Source organism: Bombus pascuorum, chromosome 8, assembly GCF_905332965.1.
Source record: "Bombus pascuorum chromosome 8, iyBomPasc1.1, whole genome shotgun sequence".
NCBI classification, from domain to species: domain Eukaryota; kingdom Metazoa; phylum Arthropoda; class Insecta; order Hymenoptera; family Apidae; genus Bombus; species Bombus pascuorum.
This window is the reverse complement of record NC_083495.1, coordinates 15,487,874-15,512,045: the sequence shown is the minus strand read 5'-3', so window position 1 is coordinate 15,512,045 and position 24,172 is coordinate 15,487,874. Positions and strand designations below refer to the sequence as shown.

The 24,172-nt window shown below is 34.8% G+C and overlaps 1 protein-coding gene across 3 annotated transcripts; it reads right to left on the bottom strand.

Annotated features, from left to right (window-relative positions):
* Positions 1 to 1,084: 1,084 nt before the first annotated feature.
* Positions 1,085 to 23,919, bottom strand: LOC132909903 (protein dissatisfaction-like). Of its 3 annotated transcripts, none has more exons than XM_060965124.1 (9): positions 23,770 to 23,919; positions 20,738 to 20,818; positions 19,683 to 19,844; positions 3,971 to 4,097; positions 3,271 to 3,475; positions 2,459 to 2,578; positions 1,931 to 2,170; positions 1,630 to 1,711; positions 1,085 to 1,362 (listed from the first exon to the last, which is right to left on the bottom strand). In XM_060965124.1, exons 1-9 carry the CDS (start codon positions 23,804 to 23,806, stop codon positions 1,109 to 1,111), a joined length of 1,308 nt encoding a protein of 435 aa, XP_060821107.1. In that variant the 5' UTR covers positions 23,807 to 23,919; the 3' UTR covers positions 1,085 to 1,108. The 3 variants fall into 3 exon arrangements, with proteins under 3 accessions (XP_060821107.1, XP_060821108.1, XP_060821109.1); XM_060965125.1 differs by having other exon boundaries at positions 3,271 to 3,466; XM_060965126.1 differs by lacking the exon at positions 20,738 to 20,818.
* Between the last annotated feature and the right edge of the window lie 253 nt (positions 23,920 to 24,172).

Sequence of the window (24,172 nt, the reverse complement as noted above, 5' to 3'; positions counted from 1 at the left end):
TATGGATAAATAATATACTATATGTATATATGTATGTTTAAAAAATATATCATATAAATAATATAAATATATATTACAAAAATTGAAAGCAAAATATATGTATGTATAATTGACTATAGGTAAATAGTAAATAATTAATGTCACATCGTTAACTCTCGGTTATTCAATTATTTACAAATGAATAGAATATCTATTTCTTATGGAAGCTTATCATTCTTATATAATTTTTACATCCATGAATAAGATTTTTCTTATCGTATTTTTTTTTTTATAACGAATTACGAAATTGTTGGTATAACATTAAATTTAATATGGTTTATTTCATATGAAAGTGTTTCATGTTCCCATAATTACGTATTTTTAGTTCTTGTTCTATACTACCTGCAAACATTATTAAATTTATTTTGATGTTAAATAATTTTTTATGTATTTGATTAAATTTTCTTCTACCGAGCCGAGCGATTGTAATTAGAAATACAAAACGTTCTGTCAAATTAATAGAAACTGAAAAAAAAAAGATAATATTTAGAATAAATATACATTTTTTTCGCCGTGCATATATTACATTGAACGAAGTATAGCATTACGAAGAATGTGTCTTTGTAGTACCCGGTAGTATTATCTCAAAGATATTATAAGAACATAAAACACAATGAAATCGTTCTTTACAAATGTTTTACAAGTAGTACTTACACAAAATTCTACTTCATCAAATGATTTTTACAGTTTATGACTCTCATGTCTTTTTATCTAGAAGCAACAAATCCTATTGATCATAAAAACGAAATTCATTATCGAACAAAATTTAATATACTCAATATATTATAAGTAATATATTCAATGTATTGCACTGTAATGCAAAATTTATATAAAATCATAGTACGTAAAGCTAACTGAATAGTTCTTTGGTATTGTTTAATCAAATATGTTCATAGATTATAACCATTTCATCAAAACCAGGGATCTTTCGTATAATTTTGCAGTCTTTAGCTACAGGTTTCAAAAACTTGTCCCGATCTCTACGGTATCTGGTTTAAAGAATCGACAGAGTTTTGGAAAGCCACAGGGATTTTTTTAACACGATTATATCGTCATTTATAGGGAAATCTCAGTTTGTGTGTCCTTTCATTTGATACATATCAACCAACAAACGGGAAATCGGAATTTCGCCTATGGTTTCGTGAAAAAACAAACGTTCGACCAATTTTGGGAAGATGGACGTCAAACGTCCGACAACGTGCATTAATGTCCCGCTTCTACCTGGTTGTCGTTGATAACGAGATTTCGTGTAATCCCCTAGAATGCATTGAGCCTGATCTTGTAACATTTTGATCGACTCGCTGGCATGGAGACCCTCCGTTTCTGTGAAGGAACATATCGGTATCGAAACAGAATTTTAAATATCTGTTTAATTTGTAATTTAGGAACACACAGCAATCGAGATCAAAATGTAAAATATTTCGTTACTTTATATCGCTTGAAGAAAAGAGAAGAGAAATATTGAAGTTTTAAGTATTTCCTTGATCTCAATTATTTAAGTAAAAATATTTTCATAACTTCAAAATACGAAATTTGTTTGAAATATATTTATCAACCTTTCCGAAATTAAAAACCAAAATTTCTTATTACCTGGAGTAAACAGTGCTACCGCTTTCATACATCCCCATTCACTCATATCTGGTGAGAGTTGCCTAAAACGGCATATCGTGTCCTGAAATACAGGCATACATAAAATCGTAAATAATTTCTTTTTTTTTTAATTTTCACTATTATCTTTTATTACTTAAAATTATAAAAATATTCTCGTTCACATTTGTCGAAAATATTAAAGAAAATGTTAATTATTTACTCATTTTCTTATGACGAAATTACCAAATATTTCATATTCTATTCAATAATTAATACAATTTTATATAAGTTAAATTATCACCTGAATAGTAATTAATTGTTGATTCGTTGTAGCTTCGTCTGGCAATCTTGCTCGTACTTGTTCATCCTCCAGTAAGCCAGTAATATTCCACGATATTGACCACTGTGCTAGATGAAGGAGAAAAAGTTGTGTCCACGAGCCTTCGAGTAACAATAATTGATCGTTCTTCGAAAGGGATTGGAATAGTGGCAAGCAACAAACCCATCTTACTGCCATAAATAGTAAACGCGCAGTTGTTTCCTGAAACATATTAATAAGCTTCGTTCTCCGAGTGAAATTTTTGTTTCACCTATTTTATTAATCAGTCATTTTTAATATTAAGAAATGTAAAATAATAAAATATATTAAATTGCTTTCTAATATTATTCTAATATATATTTTTATAGCAATTTCAAACTCTTTAATAAAATTATAAGGGATTAGAAACAGAACTGTTTCACATATATACAAATCAATTAGTCATTAATTTTATTTTGAAAATTGTATATTTTATAAGAATAATTATCGTAAAATTTTTGGAATAATTACCTGTAATAGTTCTCGCGTAGGATTGGGATTTATTAATGTTCCAGTGGAATTATGACTAGCTTCTGTTTGTTCCAAAGAATATTCTGTTTCCGATTGCAATGGTGCATTCCATACGAGTTCCTTATAAATAAAAATGAAAATATATTTAAACAAATAATACCTATCTAAGAATAATATTTTAAAACTAAAATACTTTGTCTAAAGAATAATATAACTTTATGATGTTATAAATTATTATTAATAATGTTTAAGCTATTTCTAAGCAATTTAAAAATATAGATATTTCAAATATTTAATATTATATTATTAAAAATCGACACAGATTTCTCTATTCTTTCAAAAAAGATTATCAATTCCTTCTATTAATACTTTAATTCCCCAAAATTGTGTCAATATTGCAATAATATTGAGCTATAGCTCTAAACAAAAACCCTGTAATAAAATTTGAAAATGTAGAGAATGCATATAGTATGCGAAAAAGATATCTTCAGTAACTCATTGTAATATCACGAAAGGTAAAATCTCTATTTAGTTTAGTTTTTCAGTCATATAGTATGAATCTACACTACATTCGTAATCTACAAAATTATCATATAAACATTTAAAACATTTTTCTAAACTTCTCTCTGTATGTTACCGGAAAGTTAATTTCACGAAACTAAATCCGAAACAAGGAACGAGGATCTCGTCAGGGTCCACGATTGCTCAGTTTCAGTCCAGAGTGTGAAACCGGCAGGATTTGTCGGATTGACGGTTATAAAGTTTGCAAAGGGGAAACACCAGACTCGAGCAAATTGAGCTGAATTACTTACCTGACACTGCTCCGCGGACATTAGTATCTGAAGAAGGGGTGGCTGCGGTGTCAGAGCGACGCTCGGGGGTGCTGAGTAGAGGGTCGTGGTCGAAGGAGAATGCGGTAGAGCCAGTGGTGCCGGGGACGAAGAGTCCTCCGGTGGTTTCTGCACCAGTGCCACTGGCCGTGGATAAGGCGAGAACCTCTGGTCGCACCTGAACTTTCTGCACACATTATCCTTAGCGTCCTTTTATTTGAGTTATCAAGCTCTAATTGCTAAGAGTAAGGTTTTGCAGTGATATTTAGATTAAAATCATAGATGATTTTTTTTCACAATTATATTTTAAACGATGAAAATACTTTTATCAATGAAATATAGAATAATTAATGATATGTATAAAGTATAGGATGAATAATAACATATCTTTGATAGCCTGTATGATATTTCTGGCACGATTTTAAAATCGGCTTAAAAATACGTAGAAGACGATATGGTGTATCTTTTGTAACTCTGATTTGTTCATAGTTCTTCAACATCGAAAGGAGAAATTGAATTATTCCTTCATAAGCCTCGTCAATTTAAGTAGTACAAGCCATTAGTGAGTCAGACATTGTGTTTAAACAGAACAATAACGTAGCGTATTAAGTTACAATATTTACTACCTATTACTAATGTGTACAAATATAAGTACAGATTTTAATAAAAACTTCATACACACCTCTGGTGTAAAAGAACATAAGGGGAACCAAGACCAGTCCTTAATCGATCATTGTGTAAAGGTGGTGCGATCGGTGATTGTTGTTGAGGTTGTTTTGGCTTCCTCGGACCTCGTTCGTGTTGTACAGCTAAACATCAATTATAAAGAATATGTGTTATTTTTATGTTGGATTTTCATTTTCTAAAGATTATCTATGAATTTTGTATAATATGTAGTTTTCATTACTAAAACTACTTTCCTAATGCATCTCCCAAATTTAAGTGTTTTTAATAATAATGAAAATTTCCAAGATATTTAATCAATAGCAAAGTCCGAAAAAAAGAAGTTAAATTCACAAAAAGGTAAATTTATTTATGTACGTACAAATTTATTCTTTTTCTTTTTTCATAATTTTCATAATTTTGTTTATTAGTCGTATATGCTGTTAATTGATTTTCAAATATGTTCTTTCCGGTTTCTCTGAAGCACATCAATATGATTGATTTACGAAATACATTCTCGATATAACCATGAGTGATCTCTTAATGCCGGAGCATCATCTTGAATGGCTCTATTGATGCCACTCAAGTGCTTAATAGGGGGAGCAAAAAGGCTCGCGAAGGATTGAATACGGGATTCTAAATTTCTTTAAATACGATAAATTACACTTTAAAAGGGTCAATCTTCAATACGGCTTATAGAATTATTCACATCGTTTGAAATATTATCATCAAATAAGATGAACTACTTTATTTACAATGTTTTTAAATATTTCATGAAAGTTCGAAGAAATTTCGAATAAAAATTACTTCTTAGACATTTTAATAAAAGGATATTGAAATGAAAGGAAGAAATGATGGAGAGTTGGTGATAAATTATTTGTGGTCATCATCTAATGTATTAAAAAAATGTTTTCAGATATAATGGCATAATAGTAATATTATTACATAAATAATTCCATGTTTTGAGTTTCTTAATAACGTTGAATAAATGTATTAACATATTCTATATAATAACAAAAAGAACACAACCTTAAAAGGAATTCTCCCCAAATCTACCCAGAAAAGACTAATAGCACCCCTAACAAACTCTGAACATCGACAAAACCAACTTCCACATCCATCCGTCTTTAAAAGATCGTTCGAATAAAACTCCTGTGTACACAATCCTGTCACGATTTTTCACCTCATTTACGCACCGATAAAAGTCGCGTCTTACTTGTGATCGAACCATTCCCTTATCCCTCCTCAATAACCAAAGACGAAAAAGAAACCAAACCAAACTTCAAATAGAAAAAGTCCGCGTAGGTTGCTTGAAATCCAGATTAAAACTTTCATATTAAATATTACATCAATACAATCAACACAGATTTCTCTATTGCCAATTAATGTCGATTTAAATCGGAATTAACATCAATGATTCTCGTTAATGCCTTCCGCAGGAATTATGCGAATATTACAATAACATTACACAATACCAACGAATCCTGCCACGATCTTTTACCTCATTTACGAGTCAATAAAGAAGATGAGTAAGAATATCATCAGCTTCAGACAACGAAAGATGAAAAAGAAACCAAACATACCTTCAACTACGATAGAGAGAATCACAAATCATCTCGCGATAGGATGGCCCCTCGCTCGATCTCCGGGCGGTTTCCTATTAATATCGCCTAAGAACTTAACGGTGGGAGCGAAAAAGTCCGCGCAGGTTGCGCGGAATTGAGTTCAGGGGGAGTGGTACTGTTCGAGATGTACGAGCTGTATTTCCGTGGCTTGGCTGGTTGGGGAGCAACGATGGTGGGTAGGTAGGTCGAGCAGCCTGTAGGAGGGTTGAATCTACCAAGTGTGAGGGAGAAGAAGATAGAAATGGGAGGGTGAATGCGATGGCTGGCCGGGGCGTCAGCTTCCACGGGGTCTCCTTGTCAAGGCATCGCGAGAAAGGATAGAGAAAGAGACAGGTGCAAGACTGGATAGACTCTGGTAGACATAGCCGTTACACACGTTGAAATATGTAGAAAGTGTGGATGTATGCGTACAGGAAGAGAGAGGAAGAGAGAGAGAGAGAGAGAGAATGGAACTGCAACTGGGTGGCAAGCACATCATCATTAATGAGGCTGAGCGGATCGCAGCCGTGGATTCCCACGTTCGCACTGGCGTCGCAATATCCACGCTTTATCCGGCCTCTCTTTGTACCATTGGCGGCGTAAGTACATATCTCTTTCTCTGATCCGCCTGATGATGGGATCGCGTGCATACATCCTGGAAGGAACGAACACAGAAGGAGGTCAAAGTTCGTGCTTTTTGTTTTCGGAGCAATTAACGCTCTCCAAGCTCGGTTTCTTACTGTGAATATTTTAGATACGTATTAGAAAATTTGGTCTTGTGTGGTTTCTTATGAAAGAACTATTTCTAACGTTAATGAAACTATCGCTCTTGAGAATTATTTTGAGGATTATTAAGAAACTTTCGGATTTTTAAGGAACGTTCGCAATGTATCGCGAAATTGAAAATATGTATAATTATGTGTATGTTTAAGGACGTAGTTCACACAATCTCAACATACCTGATTAAGAGATCGCGGATGTTAATATGTCTATGAGAAACCTAAAATATCCAAAATATACAAAAATATATAAAAATAGCCAAAGTACTTATGTACTGTTATACCATTTAAGTGATGAAACAAATTCTTACTTAGGTTCGATCTTTTTAGTTTTATTTATGAAAATATGGACAATTTGATTTTATTTAGTTTATAGTAATATGTAGTTGTTTTCTCTATGTAGTCCATGGCTTGCTTAATTTGCAGATAACTAAGAATCACAGAACGTTCATTAGAAGCGGAATGCTTTGTAAGCATTGTAAGCACAAATACGGGGTGCATGCAATCAGTTAGAAAGTAAGGCGAGGTGAAATCCGCTTCGGGTCTATTTGCTTTATCAACTAAATTGGCCGTGCATCGGAACAGGTACAAATATTATTATTTTCCGAGAGTAATAATTGTTTTTTCACCGGAGAATTTTCAGTCGAGCGAAAAAACCAGCGAGAGCCGCGAGCTTGTTTGCTTTGTAAGCAAAGTTCTTCGTATGCCACACGCAGTTGAGATATTAGAATATAAAATTCATTTTTAAAAGCATTCTTCCTTCTTTTTTTAGTCGTGCTGCGTTTCGGTATATCGTGTTGGTTTTTAAATTATCGATAACAGTACAAAGTCTTTAAACATTAGCAATATTACGTGATGAGCTGCGATATTTTGTTTTGTAATCTACAATTGAATACTAGAAGTACGTAGATTATTATTTTTTAATAAATTTCTGATTATTTTACAGTAACATTCAATTAAATGCGCACACAGATATATAGAATCCTCGGGGTCAATAACTTGCGAATCAATTGGATGTATCTTAAAGAAATCTTTCAATATTACTTACTATTAGAAAACCTAAGTTAGTTAATTTCTTCTACTATGCAGGATGTAAGAATATTTAGCAATATATAATACAAAAAGTTTCAATGCGACTGAAATTATAAATATATGAACTATATAAATGTACTTTATACATTTTATATATTTTAAGGAATTTTAATCTTACTTTATTTATTAACGAATTTCAATTGAGTTTATTAAAATTATGAATCGTAAAAGTAAAATATCGTAGCATATAGTATAAATACATATAGAGACTTTACACATATTTTTAGAAAGATTAAAATATTGTCATGCGTCATATATCATCAATGATCATATATGAATTAATAAATTAACGAATAACGACCCTATATCATTTTTCTTAGCGTTGACGACTTTACTTCGCATGCGCAAAATTATAGAGCGGATATTTTTTTCGTTCTTTGATAGAGGCCACATTTTTATTTGTTCTTAGTATATTAATCTGTTTATTGGAGAATTCTTACAAACAAAATAATTTTTTTAAATAAATACATTAATTTGAAATTTATATCGATATGAGTTTAAATTTTCTTCAAAATGTAAAGGGCTATGTGTTTGGATACAGTAACACATTATTTTACCATAAACAAGTTGCACGAATCCAATCTTTAATGTAAAATATAATAATACGAAGTACGTAGATCAATACCTTTAAATTATCAAATAGAAAATTTCAAAAATGTAAATGTCACACTAGTAATTACTTAAATAACGAAGTCTATTTTCATGATTAAAAGTACATTAAATAATCCATAAGTAACATCCCAATTCTTCTAAGAAAGCTTCTGAATTAATTTACACACCCATTCAAAAATATTCCTCGCTCGAAAAATGTGCCAGAGAACAAGTTAAAAATCCACGAGTAGTGGTATCAGGCGAGAAAATCCGTGTGTGGATAAACATCGTTGATCGTCGTTGAAGAACAGACCCCCAATTTCACCCCCGATGGCCGTGTCTCGACAGATCCGACGAGCGGACGAGCGCACGTTCCTCTTAATTCGCCGGGACAATTTTTCGTCCGGCCTAGAGGGCTTAAGGGGACGATTTTCGAGTACGTGCGTGCTCGCGATCCGGACGTCGAATGGACGCGGGGATTAGGATCGCATGCGCTGGAATGGACCGCGCCCTGCTCCCTTTTCATCCACCCATTCTCTCTCTTTCCTTTCTCTTCCTCTCTGTTTCTGTCTCTATTGCACGTTCGCGATGCTACATCCAGTGCACACAGAAGCCACGAGCCAGCGTAATACTCGCATACCACGTGCGGTCCACAATGCGAGTTCCCACAGTTGAGTGGCGTTCGGCCTATGTACGCACGACGTGGCCAAGTTAGGCGTCCAAGCCTTTGCGTTTTGTCATTCATCGTTAGAAGTAAAATAGAGAACGATGTCCACGTATAGTGTCGTTCGTAAGCGCTCGAACACTTTGGTCAATTTGTAGTAACGGTATAAACATTTTACCAAAGTGTACGAATGATGAATTAGTAGTTAGAAGCAACATTTATTACTTTGTTACAGAATCATCGGACTGAATCTAAATTACTTATTAATTAACACGACAATAACGTATTTTACTGTTTGTTGTATGTACGAAAGATATAAATGTTACGTATTATTGCCTTACTTTTTCCAAATTGAATCAAATCGAAGAACGAACAATAGATATCTGTCTGTACCAGAAACTAGCTAACCATCGCAAATAACGTATACTAGCATAGAAATTCAATAAAACCAACTAAATCAACTATTCCAGAATCAAATAAAATGGAACAAAACTTGGACATAAAAGAAGCCCTAAAGAAATCAATCAACTTAAGCTCCTCTGTCCTTCGGCAAGGAAGAATCTAAAAGAGTACTTAACGAGTTAACTAACGAAACTAGAATAACAAGGAAGGAAAAACGAAAGCAAGAAAAAGAAGATAAAGTAGAGAAACGGAAGAGCGAACGGTGAAAAAAGCAAGCGGATAAAGGAGCACAAGTGTACAAGTGATAGAAACGATCGGAGAACGAGCGCGCGTGATCCACGTATGCGGAAGAACGAAATTCGAAGGCTACGAGCTGTATATGTTTCTCTATATGGTGTATATGTATGTGTGTGTATGTGTGTCTGCTTGTGCGTGGGTTTGGTGCTCACACGGGCCATGGATCACGAGGGCTCACACTCTCTATCCTGCTAAACGGTAAACCGATCTGTGAACATTTCAGCAGTCAGCGATCTCGAAGGCTAATCCTCGAGTGAGTGGGGTTGATACATCGACTACCACCACCAAGCTTCGCCTTCACCACCATCAGTATCGCCATCAACGTTTCCGTGCCGTCGAGTTCAGCCGATTGGAGGGGCCGATTCACGATTCGTGTGTCGGACTCGCGTGTACGACGCGTCCGTACACGTGTTATCACTCCAGAGAGATTCATATGGACGCTCCCAGTGTACATGCATGGAGAGCACGAACGTATAGGTGTGTTGCGTCAAACGGATGCCCGGAAAGGGAGCCGACCCTCTATGAACTTGTTTTCTGTCTTCTGGAAAATGCTATGAATGTTCTAACACGAGGGTATGTTTGTAGAAGATCGGAAGGTTTCTGTGTATTTGAAGGATGTAGGGGTGTATTGAAATAGCACGCATAAGCTTTGTGTATATGAAATATTTCTGGTAGACTTTAAATTTAGACTTCAAATGTACGTATATTAAAGTTCATATGTATTAGGACACTTACTAGTCTCGTATAGAACACGGCAATTAACTTAGATTATCAACGAAATGACTAATTGGTCAGAATCTTGTGTTTATGCAAGATTAAAGTCGAAAACGTCCAAGGAAAATTTGTGGAGTTTATGTACAGTAGTTACATTATTGTTGGTAGCATTGTCTGATTACTGAATTAATTAAAGTGTAAATATAAGTTATCCTAATAGTTATGCTAAATTGTTTTACACATATTACAGGCATAAGTTATTACTCTTGTGTCTGTAAAAATATAAGGTAGTATCCCTAAGTAGCTATGGTCAATGATTCTACCATATTCTACGTCTGTATTATTGACTTGTACTACTATCTTCGTTGAAACATAATATAGTCTATTCAAACGGTAAGGTTACAAACGCTTATAATCTCATAAATCGGTATTATAATCCTTCGAATCGATTATTCAACACCAGGTTTTGAAATCGAATTATCGGATTGAATTGTAAACTGTTCAGTGTATGATTATCTGAATCATAAATTTCAACACGGAAATTAACTAAAAATTGTCTATATTCTTTGATGTATATATGCTATTAACAGGACATGATCTGTTGTCTCTTTGGGAAATGGTTGCCCGATTCACGAGGCGAATATGTATGTATGTATGTTATGCAGATTAACAGAGGAGGGTTAGCGCATGACATTTCACATATGTGTAAATGAGATGACCAACGATTAATGGAGTGTCCAACAGGATTATGCGTCCAATAGGAAGCTGTGTAAGGGACCTTGTACACGAAGATTCCTTGTCGTATAAATTCAGACACAAGATATGTGTCCGTTGATAATTACACCATCCATAACCAGAATTTTGCTTACTTATGAGAAACATAAATTAAAATTAACGAATTCCTCTTACACCGAACTCCATTTACACATAAATCGAATCAATTACGTGAAAAATATATTGAAAAAGATCATTTCACTTCTCAAACGCTTTATAAAAAGGATACAAGATTTGTCCAGCAATAGCATTTATAATAAAACTTTCTTTTCACGAGGATCTTATAAAATCGTACATTTATAATAGCGTGTACATGTGCAAATATTAATTCTTCAACTGTACATTCACTGTACATTCACTGTACCTTTAACATTCCATTTTAACGATAAACGCTTTAAAGCTACAAATAAAATTCAAGCCTCGGCAATTAAGCACAATCAGGAGCCATAATCTTCAAAATGAACCTTTTTTCTCGCAAGAATCCTACAAAATTATGCATCCGTGAAAACGTGCCGAACGTGCCACCAAAGCGGCCGGGAAACGAACATGATCCATTCGCGGGACGGGAACGGCGTGTTTCCTCGTTCGCGAGATGCATAAGCTCGCGGACGTAATTCTCGCAGTTACGTGAACCGTATCCGTTGCGGGGTCCCTCTGAGCGTTACTATGACAGGTGACGATCAAAGCCCGGCTTAACGCAACGACCCGTTCCGTCCACACACATCGCGTGTCCTACCGCAAGAGGGAGAGCGTCCGCTTCCTGTCTTCCTCTTTTCAACCTTGTCAGCCCGCTTCGCACGCTCAGCCCCTCGCGGCTCACCCTGATCTCGCATCTCTCTCTTCAGAGAGACCCGCTTTACAGTTTACCGTTTATGTGGATGGATTGATGCTGCCGGCCGCGTGTACGGCACGCCTCGCTTCGTTGCGTTACCAGCCGTCCACTCCCACGCAACCCCCATCCATCGTTCTCACCCCTGATCTATGGTTTTCACCCCCGCGTCCGCCTTTCTTCGTCGCCGACCGTGGTCGACGCCAACACGCGGTCGACCGATCGGCCAGCAAAACCCTAGTAACGCCGTAGGCTCGCTCCTTTGGCTCCAGTTGCCTTTTCTGTTTCTCTGGCTCTTCGAAAGATGCTTTGGTTTTCTTTCGAACGAAGGTCCGTCGATGGTTTTACGATCGTTCAATCATATACACCTTGCGATCCCCGGTATCTCTGAACCCTTGCGTTTCGTTCCGATAGGTTCGCGTTGATTTAGTCAGCCACTGTCGTCAAGTCAGTATCGTGTAATTTTCCCCTATCTCAATATTTTAGCAGCAAACTAATGCAATAAAATATTTATGTACGAACGGATTTAATTTAAGAGAACTTAATTTAATTTAACCGAATGTACACAAAGGAACGTAACAGATAGACTGCGGATGTTTTATGCGATTTTATATTTTTGTGGGCAATAACCAAAGAAATAGAATCTAAATAAAAATTTGTCTTATCTACTAAGTAATGTAATAAATACTTGGATACTTTGTACGTTTTAGCACGTTATATGCATTCCGTGTGTATGTAGCATCCTGCATTAAAAGCGAAGCGAAGCGAAATCGAATCGTAACATCACGGAGATTAAAGTCATTCTAATTATTTCCTTCTTCGTAGACGCGGAAACCGTGAACGTTGGAAAGTTATCCTGGAAACGAAGTATCGGAAATAATCCCGATTTTCCACCGACGAAAGGAGCAAACACGGGACGCGCCGGTTTAATTCCGGTTCAGAGTGCTTGCTACCTCCAGAGAAAGGGTGGCTTCGAATTATGAACGGAAACAAAGAGATTTAAACTTGGAAGTTGCGAGCCGCGATCGATTGGGCATGAAACGAGGCAAAGTTTGCGGAATCCAACGGCCTAGCCTCGATTTGTATGTGTACACTGGGAATGATGTTGACCGTAAGGCCAGAGAGGACTAACCGGTTCATTTATTTCGTTCTAACAAGTCAAGACTTAACCTCTCATACCTTGTTGTTAATTGGAAAGCTTCGTAGCATTGTTTGGATTAAAATGGATCCACGAGGAATGTGTGATAAGATTTGAAAATGAAGATCTTGACTTTACTATTTGAAGATTGAGAGACGAGAATATGAAGAGTAATATAACTTTTATCGAATTTCTCGAGTTCTTTCAATTAATTTCTAACTATAACTACGTTCCCCCATGGGAACGGTCACGATATTTTCTTTTCTATTAGAAATGCTGGGTGTGAAGTCTAAACATCAAGACACTGAAGCAAATTTTATGCAAACAACTTTCCAAACATCAGGACAATGGAACAAGTCTCGAACACAGCATTAAGACATGAAAACAATCAACAAAATATATAATATATGTATATATCTTCAGTAGTATCGGCATATTCATTTTTAGCAACAGTGTTTCTTATACTTCCTGATCTAAAAATTTTATCTCCTTATATCTCCATCACGAACTATTATTATAAAGATACAATACCATTTAGGAGTAAGTACCACTATTAAAGCATATAGATGTAAAGAAAAGTAAATTTTCCTTTGACTTAAACAAATATCGATCAAAAGCACCGAAAACAAGAGAAGAAGCGATCGCAAAGAATAAAATGATTCGATATACCGTACGATAATTTCGTAAGCAGAGCTTGAAAACTTGTCCGCTGGTTGCAAATACGTGAAAAAAGCGAAAAGAAATCGAAGGTTCCTTTCGCGAGATGCGAAAAGCGGAAGGAAGATTCGATGGGTCGTCACGGATCCTCTCTTTCCCTTTACAAGTTACAAATCCCACGCGGTAAGCCGCTTGGTAATCTTCTGATATCGTTTAACGCCATATTTCGCAAAATATACGGGTCCGCGCTGTGCGGGGCATTTCGTCGGCAAGGTAGACGGGCAGAGCAAATGACACCGAGAGGGATGAATTTCCGTGGAACGAACGAAGGGTGCTGGTATACGCTGGTGTGAGGGGTTAGAGATCTCCGGGTTGTCAGGCGGCGGATGATTGCATGCCTGCGGCGGCGTTTCGCGAAGCGCCGAGCACCGCATACATAATATATACCACTTACCGAGTGGTCACCTACGTCTTATGGGCGTTTCACAATGTTTCGTCATGCGATCTACCGGTCCGTCGTAAAAGCGCGCCAATAAAATGGTAATAGCGCAAGAATAACGTAGGATGTAGAGTAAAAATGGCAAAATGGTAAAAAGAATGGTAAAAATTGCAAAATGATAAAAAGAATGGTAAAAATGGTAATAAGGTAAGGTGTTGGTGTGGAGGAAAAATAAGACGCGGACTGTGTACATTTGTGAATGCAAGTAAAGGAATAGAATCTAAATAGAGATTTGTAAAATCCAAGAAAGATGATAGTCGGACGTAGGGTGCAGGGTAAGGTACAATTTTATATTTTTGTGAATATAATTGGAGAAATACAACTTAAATAAGAATCAGATATTGTAAGGAATATACTGTGTTGAATAGCTCCTATATCTTTGCATTCTGTACATTTTTGCGCCATTTTAATCTTTCTATAGAAGAATTGAGAATTTGATGTTCTTGGATTAAGTAGAATCGTTATCATTTTCTGTTCTGACGATAGAAGATTAGTTTCTTCGTATTGATAGCATTATCGGTGTATAATGATATTTGTTTGATTATATGGTAATCTTGGTCGTATCAAAGAAAGAATTTTCCCTTATTCTTTATGATAGCATTAGATGTGAAACTCAATATACTACTACGCTCAAAAGAAAACTGTCTTCGTTAATACCTTTAACTATCTAATTACTAATATCTAGCCAATTAGTTATATACTGAATTAAAGATATGTACAGGTCTGACAACAATCGACATTTTTTAAATTACCTATACCACCACTCTCTTTATCTGCCACAACAACAATCATCTCCTTCGTGAACACAAAAGTCTTCTCACCGTTGATAATCTCCATGAATTGCTGTTAATTTCCGTGAAACTAATTGTGAGAGCAAGCAGAGGAAGGAGTCTCGTAACAAGCACATACTCGTGCGTTTTTCGCGCATGATGATCGTCGAGAGAGAAAGAGAGGGAGAGAGAGAGAGAGTAAACGAGAGACAGAGAAAAACAAGAGGTAGGAGAGAAACGCAAGAACTAGAGGCTCACCTCACTTCGTGTGGAGCCTCCTTAACGTTAGGAAGCTCTGCCACTAATTGAATCTCCTCTCTTACTCGCGTCTGGAGCCTCCGCAACCGCTGGGAACCAGAGCACCCGTCCTGCATTAAACACCCCCCGACACCCTGGCCACCCTCATCCCCATCGAGCGGTCTGGTCCGCCCCTGGCTGCCTTTCTCTTTCGATATGTACCTCTATCTCTCATCCGCTGCTTTTCCTCCCGCTCTTTGCCTTCCTTTGAATATGCTCTGCCTTCCTCGCTCTTCTTCCTTTCGTCTTTCTTTTCTTATTTTCGTTCGTCTTTCTTTGTATTTCTGCTTCTTCTTATATTTACCTGGTTCTGTCTGTGCCGTTTCCCTCTCACGTTACTGCTTCTTGATCGGGCTTCCTCGCTCGAAACCTCCTTTGCTCGTTCTCCTTTGATTTTTCTACTTTTCTCGAACGTTTTTGGTTTTTTCCTCTTTTTTTTTGTTTCAAGATCGCGTGAGTTACCTGAGTATTTTATAACATTCTTCTTTGCCCATTTTCTCGCAGTACAACGGTTCCCTTTTACGGCTATATGTATATCGAACATTTTTTCGCAACTCATCGAAAATTTCGGTGTTTAACGAAAAATTTAAAGTACAAATACTTAATTTCATTGCGATGTTATTTCTGGTCATATCGCTGCTGTAAATGAATGTTACACTTGGAGAAATGTTTTTCCAAGTTTTGATCATGATATTGTGGCTCGTTATTAAGGTAAGCTTCGTTTAACCGTGTCTTCTTCAGTAACAAATTCATGTTTAGTATTTAATTCAACAGTTGTATTTGGCATATAAGACCCTTTTTTTTAATTTCAAAATTTTCCTAGTATTATACTTCCTTGTCCAGAATCGATTGCAACACGATAACAATTAGCAGATGTCAGACAGTGTTTAACAGAACTCGATAGAGTTCACTTCGAGTGTAAGCAGGATATCAATGTCATCTGATATTTCTAAGGTAGAAGAGCAATTAATATGAACTTGATGTATGATAAACGGTAAAGGTGGTTACAGAGAGTGAATTAAATATATATACAGCAAAGTCAGCTTATTATATACGTATTTATGTATTCATGTTTTCGTTTATATCGACATTTAATTAAACTTTCTCAAAGTTAATTTAAAAGTTTAAAAAAAGATTTTCATTCTCCCGAGGAAACGTGTCGCTCATGAGAATTTAAATTAATTTTATTTCAGTCGTATTTAAAAGCAAATTTCTTGGAAGCAATTCTGCAACTCGAAATAAAGAGCTACATATTGCTGTGATTTAAAGTGTCGGAATTATTTCAAAAGTTAAACTATCAAAAACTTATGTGAAATATAGAATAGCTCTTCAGAGAAAGTAGCGAAAAATAAATTTAAATTTTAAACGGTTCTAGAATTTAAGAATAAAATTTTGCATTCGTTTAGGAACAATAACACGGAATTAATATTTTACAGAAATTCCATATACCGTGTAAATCGCGGGTTTTAACAAGAACCTATTAATTACGCATATAACCATGACATGGTATTCAGTTGAAATATCAAACGAGGATTACACAAAGTCGTGTACTTATCGATATCAAATCCGATTTGCCGTGGCACGCAGAATATATGTATACCTTCAAATCAATACATGCTCGAATGCTTGAGGCTAACAAAAGAGATTTGAAATATTGGATCCTTGTACATCGTTAAAACTATTATTATTAATTCCTTTTCTACAATAAAAAATGTATTCCGCGGTGAAACATTGTAAAACAGACGGATAGAAGCAAATAACATAACGTTTACGTGTTATACAAGGAGAGTGATAAAATTTACAGCAAACGAATGTTAATTACTGTCCGACCTTTCATCGAGGACATAATGTAATGCTACATTGAAAGAAGATTACACGTTTTCGATCGATTAATTAATTAAATGGAAATGGTCAGCAACGTTCGTCGAGAAGTATACACGCTGGTATCTGTGAATTTTGCGGCGAAATATCGAGGGCTGGAAGTAACGATCAAGTGAGAGATCATGGAAAAGCGAAACGTGGTATGACGGTGCAAAATCGTTATTGAGTCTCCACATTCGAGCCAGTTCTATTGAAGTCTCTCGTGTCGTCGATTAATAGAGACACGCAGCATGCTGTGTGATAACGCAATTTCCATGAAACTTAATACTGTTGGATGAAAAATTCAGTCGTTCAGAGATTGTCGGGAAAAAAGTCGTATGCAGTTTCGTTTCACCTCATATAAAAGTTGTTTTCAACATATTGATTATAGCAGTGGAACGAGTTTCGAATTTCCGTGAATTAATCAACCTTGAATGAGGAATTACGATATTCTTTTACAAAACAGCTTCACTTTTTCAGGATGTTTTTAAGTTAAAAATGTTTAGTAGAATGAATATAATATTTATGGCAACTTGAACATTTAAGAAATTCAGTTTATACTCTTTGCTTAATTGTGTGAATAATTAAAGAATTAATGTATAGTATATATATATATATATATATATATATATGTATTTTTAGCTTTATGTTTAAGTAAAACTTAAAAATATTCTTTTGGTCTATTTACAGATCTATTTCTTAAAAATGTTTTTTAAAAATATTCAGTATATTGATACTCATAGCAACTTGAATATACCTGAAGAATTTAATTTATAGTTTACGTGCTTAACAAAATTCAATTCTTCGTTAATGTAACGACATACGTCATGGATCAAATAAATCCTTTGATGAATTAGTTGTAAAACCAACGACAAATAGAGTATTTAACCATGATTACTGTTTTACTAGATCCACGACTACGTTTGCTTAGGAGGGTTTGTCTGACCAATAGCCACTGAAGTCACTGTCTTTGCGGGGCATTCGCGGTTCGAAAATCTTTGTCCCGTGAAACCACAAGAGAATCGCAACAAGACTACTAATATCTAAATCCAGCTAATTCAGACGAAAGGTTCAAGAAAGTCTAGCAAAATAATAATCGTTTTGCTCAAAACTACACTTTGGAAGAAATCAAAGAGACATTCAATTGTTACAACTTCTACTTCATTTTCTACTGAAATCCACCACAAAATGATAGCACATCTCTACAATATTAAAAGATTAGATTTATCTATTGAAGTAGTATAAATAATTGTATTGAATTTTAAAAGTAAGTTAAATTTTTTTCAAAAATATAATTGAAAATAAGTTAAATAAGTCATTATCTACTAGAAACAAACGATAATTGTCCAATTAATATCTATTTATATGTACATTTTTTCATATTGATTTTATCTAAGATTAAATTTGTTTATAAAAATTGTGAAACGTGCAATCATTTTGTCGTGAACTGTCGTATAAGATTTAAGAAAAGCAACTACATAAAAAAATGTTGCAAACAAGCTATTTTTGTTACTATAGTACAGACAGAAGAAATAGACTATCCAGAATCAGCGCTACTTCTTTGCTATCGCTGTATCCCATTGAATATTAGTTAAATTGTAATAAATTCCAATAAACTGAGTATGTATATATCTCAAGTCCATTTATTTGAAAATCAATTAATTTTGTAGGTATCATTATCTTTTACATTTTTTATTACATAACTTTTATTTATTTTTACTTTCGGTTTAAAAAATTTTTCAATATTACATCTTTCTGTTAACTAGATTCTTTACATTTTAATTAATATTTACAACATTGTTAAAGCCGTAACAAACTTCAGGAACAGTAAAAACACGTTACAAGAACTATTACCATTAGAAGAATAATATAAAAAAAATATATTATTAAAGATTATTTTAATACTTCCGAAAAAACTATCTCGTCAAATATAATAGAATATCTATTATTTTACTTTATCGCTCGGATCACTTTAGATTTTTATTTTTATCTAACAACCCAGGTATATTAATCCTTCAAAGAGGAAGATAAAACTCTCCTTCTCGAAAAATAAAACAACTACTAGGAGTATAAATAAGTTCCCATGGTCAAGTATCGATAATATTAACGAACGTACAGTGATATTCTTTTGTTAGTGAGAAGACTGTCCAACGTTTCAAGAATTATACTATAGTCAGTTCTCAGGAAGGAAAAAATTGTTAAACAAATCAACTCGATAAAAAAGAATCAATCTATCATCTACAAACGAATCTGATTTTCTAATTTAATTTTACTGTAATCTGATTCTTTAAAATTAATTAAGAACAATAGATTCCAAGGGAAAACAAGTTGATTAAAATTCTACTATCGTTTCTTTCATACCAGTAAATATGTTCACCCCAGAAAATACGAGAACTTATATATACCATCAATATTATCAAATATCGCATTTATCGAGAAATGGTTGTTAAAATTTCCGATCGATCTTATAAAAAGCTCAACTCTTGTAGTTAGAAGATTGAAGCCTATTTCTTTCGTCTCTACTATAATTAACAACGGTGTAGAGTCCGCGGGGAAAACAGAGTCAGTCACAGCCTGCTCTGCTGGGAGCTCTTCGAGGCCTTCCTCTTGACAAGCAAGCACGCCATTAGACCGCTCCCGATGTCCTATGATATCGTGGTATTCTTTCCTCGCGCGGAATCACACCTACGATACTTTTTCTATAGGAGACGTATCTGATCTCACGATGCTATGTAAACATTTCCAAAAAAGTTTCATCACTTACCGTCTCTGTTCATGTTAGCTTCGAAACACTTGGCGAGTCTGCAGGCACGACATTGGTTCCTGTGGGTCTTGTCGATGGGGCAGCGCCCTTTCATGGCACCCTGAACCTTGCAGATGTACCTTCGATTGCTGTGAATGCTCCTCTTGAAAAATCCTGAACAACCTGGACAGCACAGAAAAATTCGAACGTTCTGTTAAAAATCGATCGATTGTATCTTAAAATAATTTAGCGAGAAGTACGCTAAATAAAAATCAATTTTATACAAGGTGTCTTATCAATTCTGTCTATTTAGTATGATAGATGAAAGTTGCAGGCTTGAAAAGATACGTAACGAGATGGTAGACATTTGCACAAAAGTTTAAAGAGTAATAATATTGGTAACGATATATTACAAGTTATAGATTATAGGAGTATATTTTATAATTTTATACCTTTACGTTTAGATTACAAAATTAGATGAGCTTTAATTTGTAAAATTTCCGTTGTTTCATTATCAAACTTGTTTCTGTTATAAATGATATTAGTGACTTATAATTTGTGATTCGTAAAATCGAATTAATAATATTAGTTTAATTGTGCAAGAGAACCCTGAATTCCAATTTTGATTGATGTGTAAGATTAATAAAGTAAATTTATTAAAAATCGAAACTAATCTCCAGATTTCCCCTACTCCTTCATCTGCGAAACCGCTATCACCAAATTACAAATATATTTTTTTCAGCTGTACAACATTTATTGGAATAGAGTTGATAGAACACCCTATACCGTCGGATAAGTTACGATCATTACGTAGATTTAACCTTTATGATTTATTTAATTGATAATTAAACAATCTTCTCTCTCTAAACATTTTGAGCGAATCTAATCTAAAGCATTAAGCTGGTGAGAAAATTATCGTGAATACGTGTTGTTTCGGTTAGCTGTCAAGAGAATGAATTGTTAAATAAAAGCGGATTGTAATCAACGAATCTGTTGTCTCTTATAAAAGATAAACGAACGTTTGTCGAAGTGTTTTTTTAATGAAAAATTTAAGTACAGAAGAGCTTGATAATTACCGTCGCAACTGTAGATGCCGTAGTGTTTTCCAGAGCTACGGTCACCGCATACCAGACACGGTATATCAAGTAATCTGTCCCCTACAACAGAAATTGACTTAATGGAAAAACGGAAAATCTAACAATTGTTAATGATAGCTTTGTTTCTTTTCGCTATGTATTTGTCTGTTTTTGAAAGCAAAATGTTTTTCAGAAATAAAGCCTTGTTTAATATTCTTTTTGTTTTTAAACTTTGTTGAAATTACGATCAATTGTAATTAATTAATTAAACGTTCAATTGTTTTTTATTCCTAAGAATATTTGATCTTTGTATGATACGAATATCCAGTATTTATTGAGTATGCAATTATTTAAAAAATTTTTCACAAAATACTTAATGCATTAATATGTATTATGTAAATTGAATATATATGTTTATAGTGTTTTTAGGAATTAAAGAGTCGATAATGAAGATATAATTGTAATTAAAGTACAATTATTAAAAATATAAAAAATATCTTCTTTTGAAGATTTGTGCATTGTGTTCTATTTATGAACCAGGGTAATTTCAAAATTTTATACAGCGAAAACTATAAAAAATTACATTTTCCATAATTCAATTACTTGACATCTCTCTCAACGATAACGAGAAATTGAAATGATAAAACAAATTCATTGATTACGTTTGTAGCTAAAAGAAAGTTGCGTCCAACGTGTCTGACTGTATACAGATATTTCTACTTAATTCTTATTCCATCATGTATTCGAACAAGTTTCTCTAAAACATTTGTTTCATGTATACTACGTACATTTTACAAACTATACCATTCTTAACAGCTTTGTAATGATAAAAATACGAATATTTATATATATTTTTACTGTTTTATACAATTTCAGTTTCGTTAAAAACTACCAATTTCTGAGATATACCTTGCATCGATGAACGCTATAAACAACTAAACAAACACAGATAAAATAAAAGAATTACATTTTTATCTTCAAGTAAAGTGGAAAACTCTTTCAAACGCGTTAAATAAAATTTCTTAATTTATCTCTCGAACAAATGGTTGACCATGCGATTAATCCGACGTGAGAGATACAACCGAGCCACTCGTATAAACCGGAGAACCTAAAAACGAAGTGAAAAGCTGGCGGAAAGAGGACTCCGTTTAAGAAAGCAAAGCGGACCGCAAGAAGAGCCGGAGCGTTAATCTGTTCTCCCCCTTTTTGGAGGAACCCTAATCGTCCTAATGATCCGCGGCAAGAAAAACACAGCCATGCCTAAGCCAACCAAAGCTTCCGTTTCTGGCCTGGGGAACCAACCACCTTCTTCTCACACCAAATACCTACCAACCTAACCCGATCAGTCGAGCTGCTTCAACCCCAACAGATTACCTCCTTCGACGTTTACGTTTATATCTAGACATCGTTGTCTTATGTGTCCTACGCGTCGATTAACTATAAACGATTTCAATAGCAAGGGGGATTAAGTATATCTGAGGATAATAGTTACAAATTTATGCAATCCTATTATATTTGAATTTGAAGTATCTTCTTCGAAAATGTGGAAGGATTTAAAAGATCGCTATGCATTCAACTCTGTTCAACGTTTACAGTTGCTATGTTACATTGTGAAAATAGTAAATTATTAATAATAAATTTATATTTAACACAATGTACATTACGTCGAGAGAAAAAGAAAATTTAAAATTATGTGCAGCTTTTTAAATGACATCAAAGGATGAAGGTAAAAGTATTTGAACATTAGAATTTAATATTTAGACTTTCGTTTTTGCTATGAAATCAAGTTGTAATTTAAACAAAGTTAGTTATATAATTGGAAAATTTTGGGAAATTTGTATCGAACGATTAAAAAGAAAGGGAAAAATAAATTTTCCTAGAAATATTTGTTTTATCATTATTTTATATCAAGTAGTATCAAGTAGTATTCCTTGAATTTTAAAGCCATCTATTCTGGATTTAGCGAAATTAAATAGTCGTGGACAAAACTTTGGCAATGTTTCTTTAGTTACCAACTCTTTTCATTGAATACAATTTTGAAACGAATAATGAGGAGAATAGACACTTCATTTTAATAACAAGGTACAATATTCTTTATTTCATTTCGTATTACATTAAAAAAAAATTATACTTTGCAAAGAAACGTACAATCTAAACTAGATTTCATGTATCTTGTTTTATTTGAAAGACAAATAATTTGGGAGAATTATAAATATACATTTTTTATATAAAACTCTCGAAAACTGAAATTAATAGATTTTCGAAACATATTTGAAACAATTTTTAATAAAATATAAATTAAATCATTCCGATTAAATACATAGCGACCCAATCTTGCTTTCAAAAACCATTGTTTCATTATCTCACTTCTACGAAAAGTCAATTAAACCACAATTATACAAAAAGCACAATTCAAAATACCAAATAGCATAGTTCCATTCAATACGAACCGAAGATAACCGCTCCTCTATCCAGAATAAACTTTCTAATCTCCATTCAATTACAAATCCCAAACCATCGGTCCCAGAAGTCAATCACCTGGACCAAAAACCATTGCAAGGCCACCAATTGAACAACCAATAATCGCACACATTTAAAACGAAAACTTCGACTCTTCGAATCGTCCAAAACCAAAATCAAAACAAAAAGAGATCCTCCGAAGCTAAAGTAAACCAAACCGACGAGGCAAGCTATTTTAACGCGCACCAAAAACGGTCAAACGTTGACATACCAAAGTTCAAACTAAACCTGTCAAGTCACCAGATCATCGAAACTCCGACACCACTCAATGAAAGAGAAATTTGAAAGGGGAAAATTTAAAAACAAAAATAGAAAAAACAGGAACCAACGTCTCATCTTACCGATGTTGCGCATAAATAAAAACGAAGAATAATTAAAAAAAAGAAGAAAAAGACGAAGCGGCACGTGTGTCACTGTCTTCTAAGTACCGCGTGCCCTGATCGGGGGTTGGCGAACCACTCCAACGTATCACTGGCGAGAAAAGCAAGAGAGGCACGCTTTATCGAACTGACCTGTGCCCATCCTTCGCGACTGATCAAAGTCGAGCATCCCCAGACGGACGACTGGACCGGTGGTCGTTCCGACACGACGCCGAGGGAGTCGCGCGAAGTCTCGAAGCGTTCTCCGTGACGAGGTGGCTTCGAGCCTCGGCGTAGCTACTCATCTCGTTGGGAAGGGCGGGTACCGCGGTTCGCGTTCGTGTGTACGAGCTGCTCGTATCGATGTGTGTGCACGGTGCGTCTGTACGTTCGTTATACGCACGTATATAGGGGCTGCTGCCCGATTGGCTGTCGGAGTTGCCTATCTCCCCTGACCGTAGCCATACTAGCTGGAATCACGGGTCGTTCTTCAACACGCTCGACGTGCTTCTAGGAGAGGATGGCTGGCCAGGGTGTGGGCGATCCCTAACACACG

Bases quoted from the DNA above. Each gene is read 5' to 3' on its own strand.
- LOC132909903 (XM_060965124.1), bottom strand. From the start codon at position 23,806: ATGCTCGACTTTGATCAGTCGCGAAGGATGGGCACAG. The intron at 19,845-20,737 runs GTAATTATCAAG...TGTGCTGTCCAG, and splicing joins CGGCATCTACAGTTGCGACG to GTTGTTCAGGATTTTTCAAG. The intron at 1,363-1,629 runs GTAATAAGAAAT...GTTCCTTCACAG, and splicing joins GGTAGCACTGTTTACTCCAG to AAACGGAGGGTCTCCATGCC.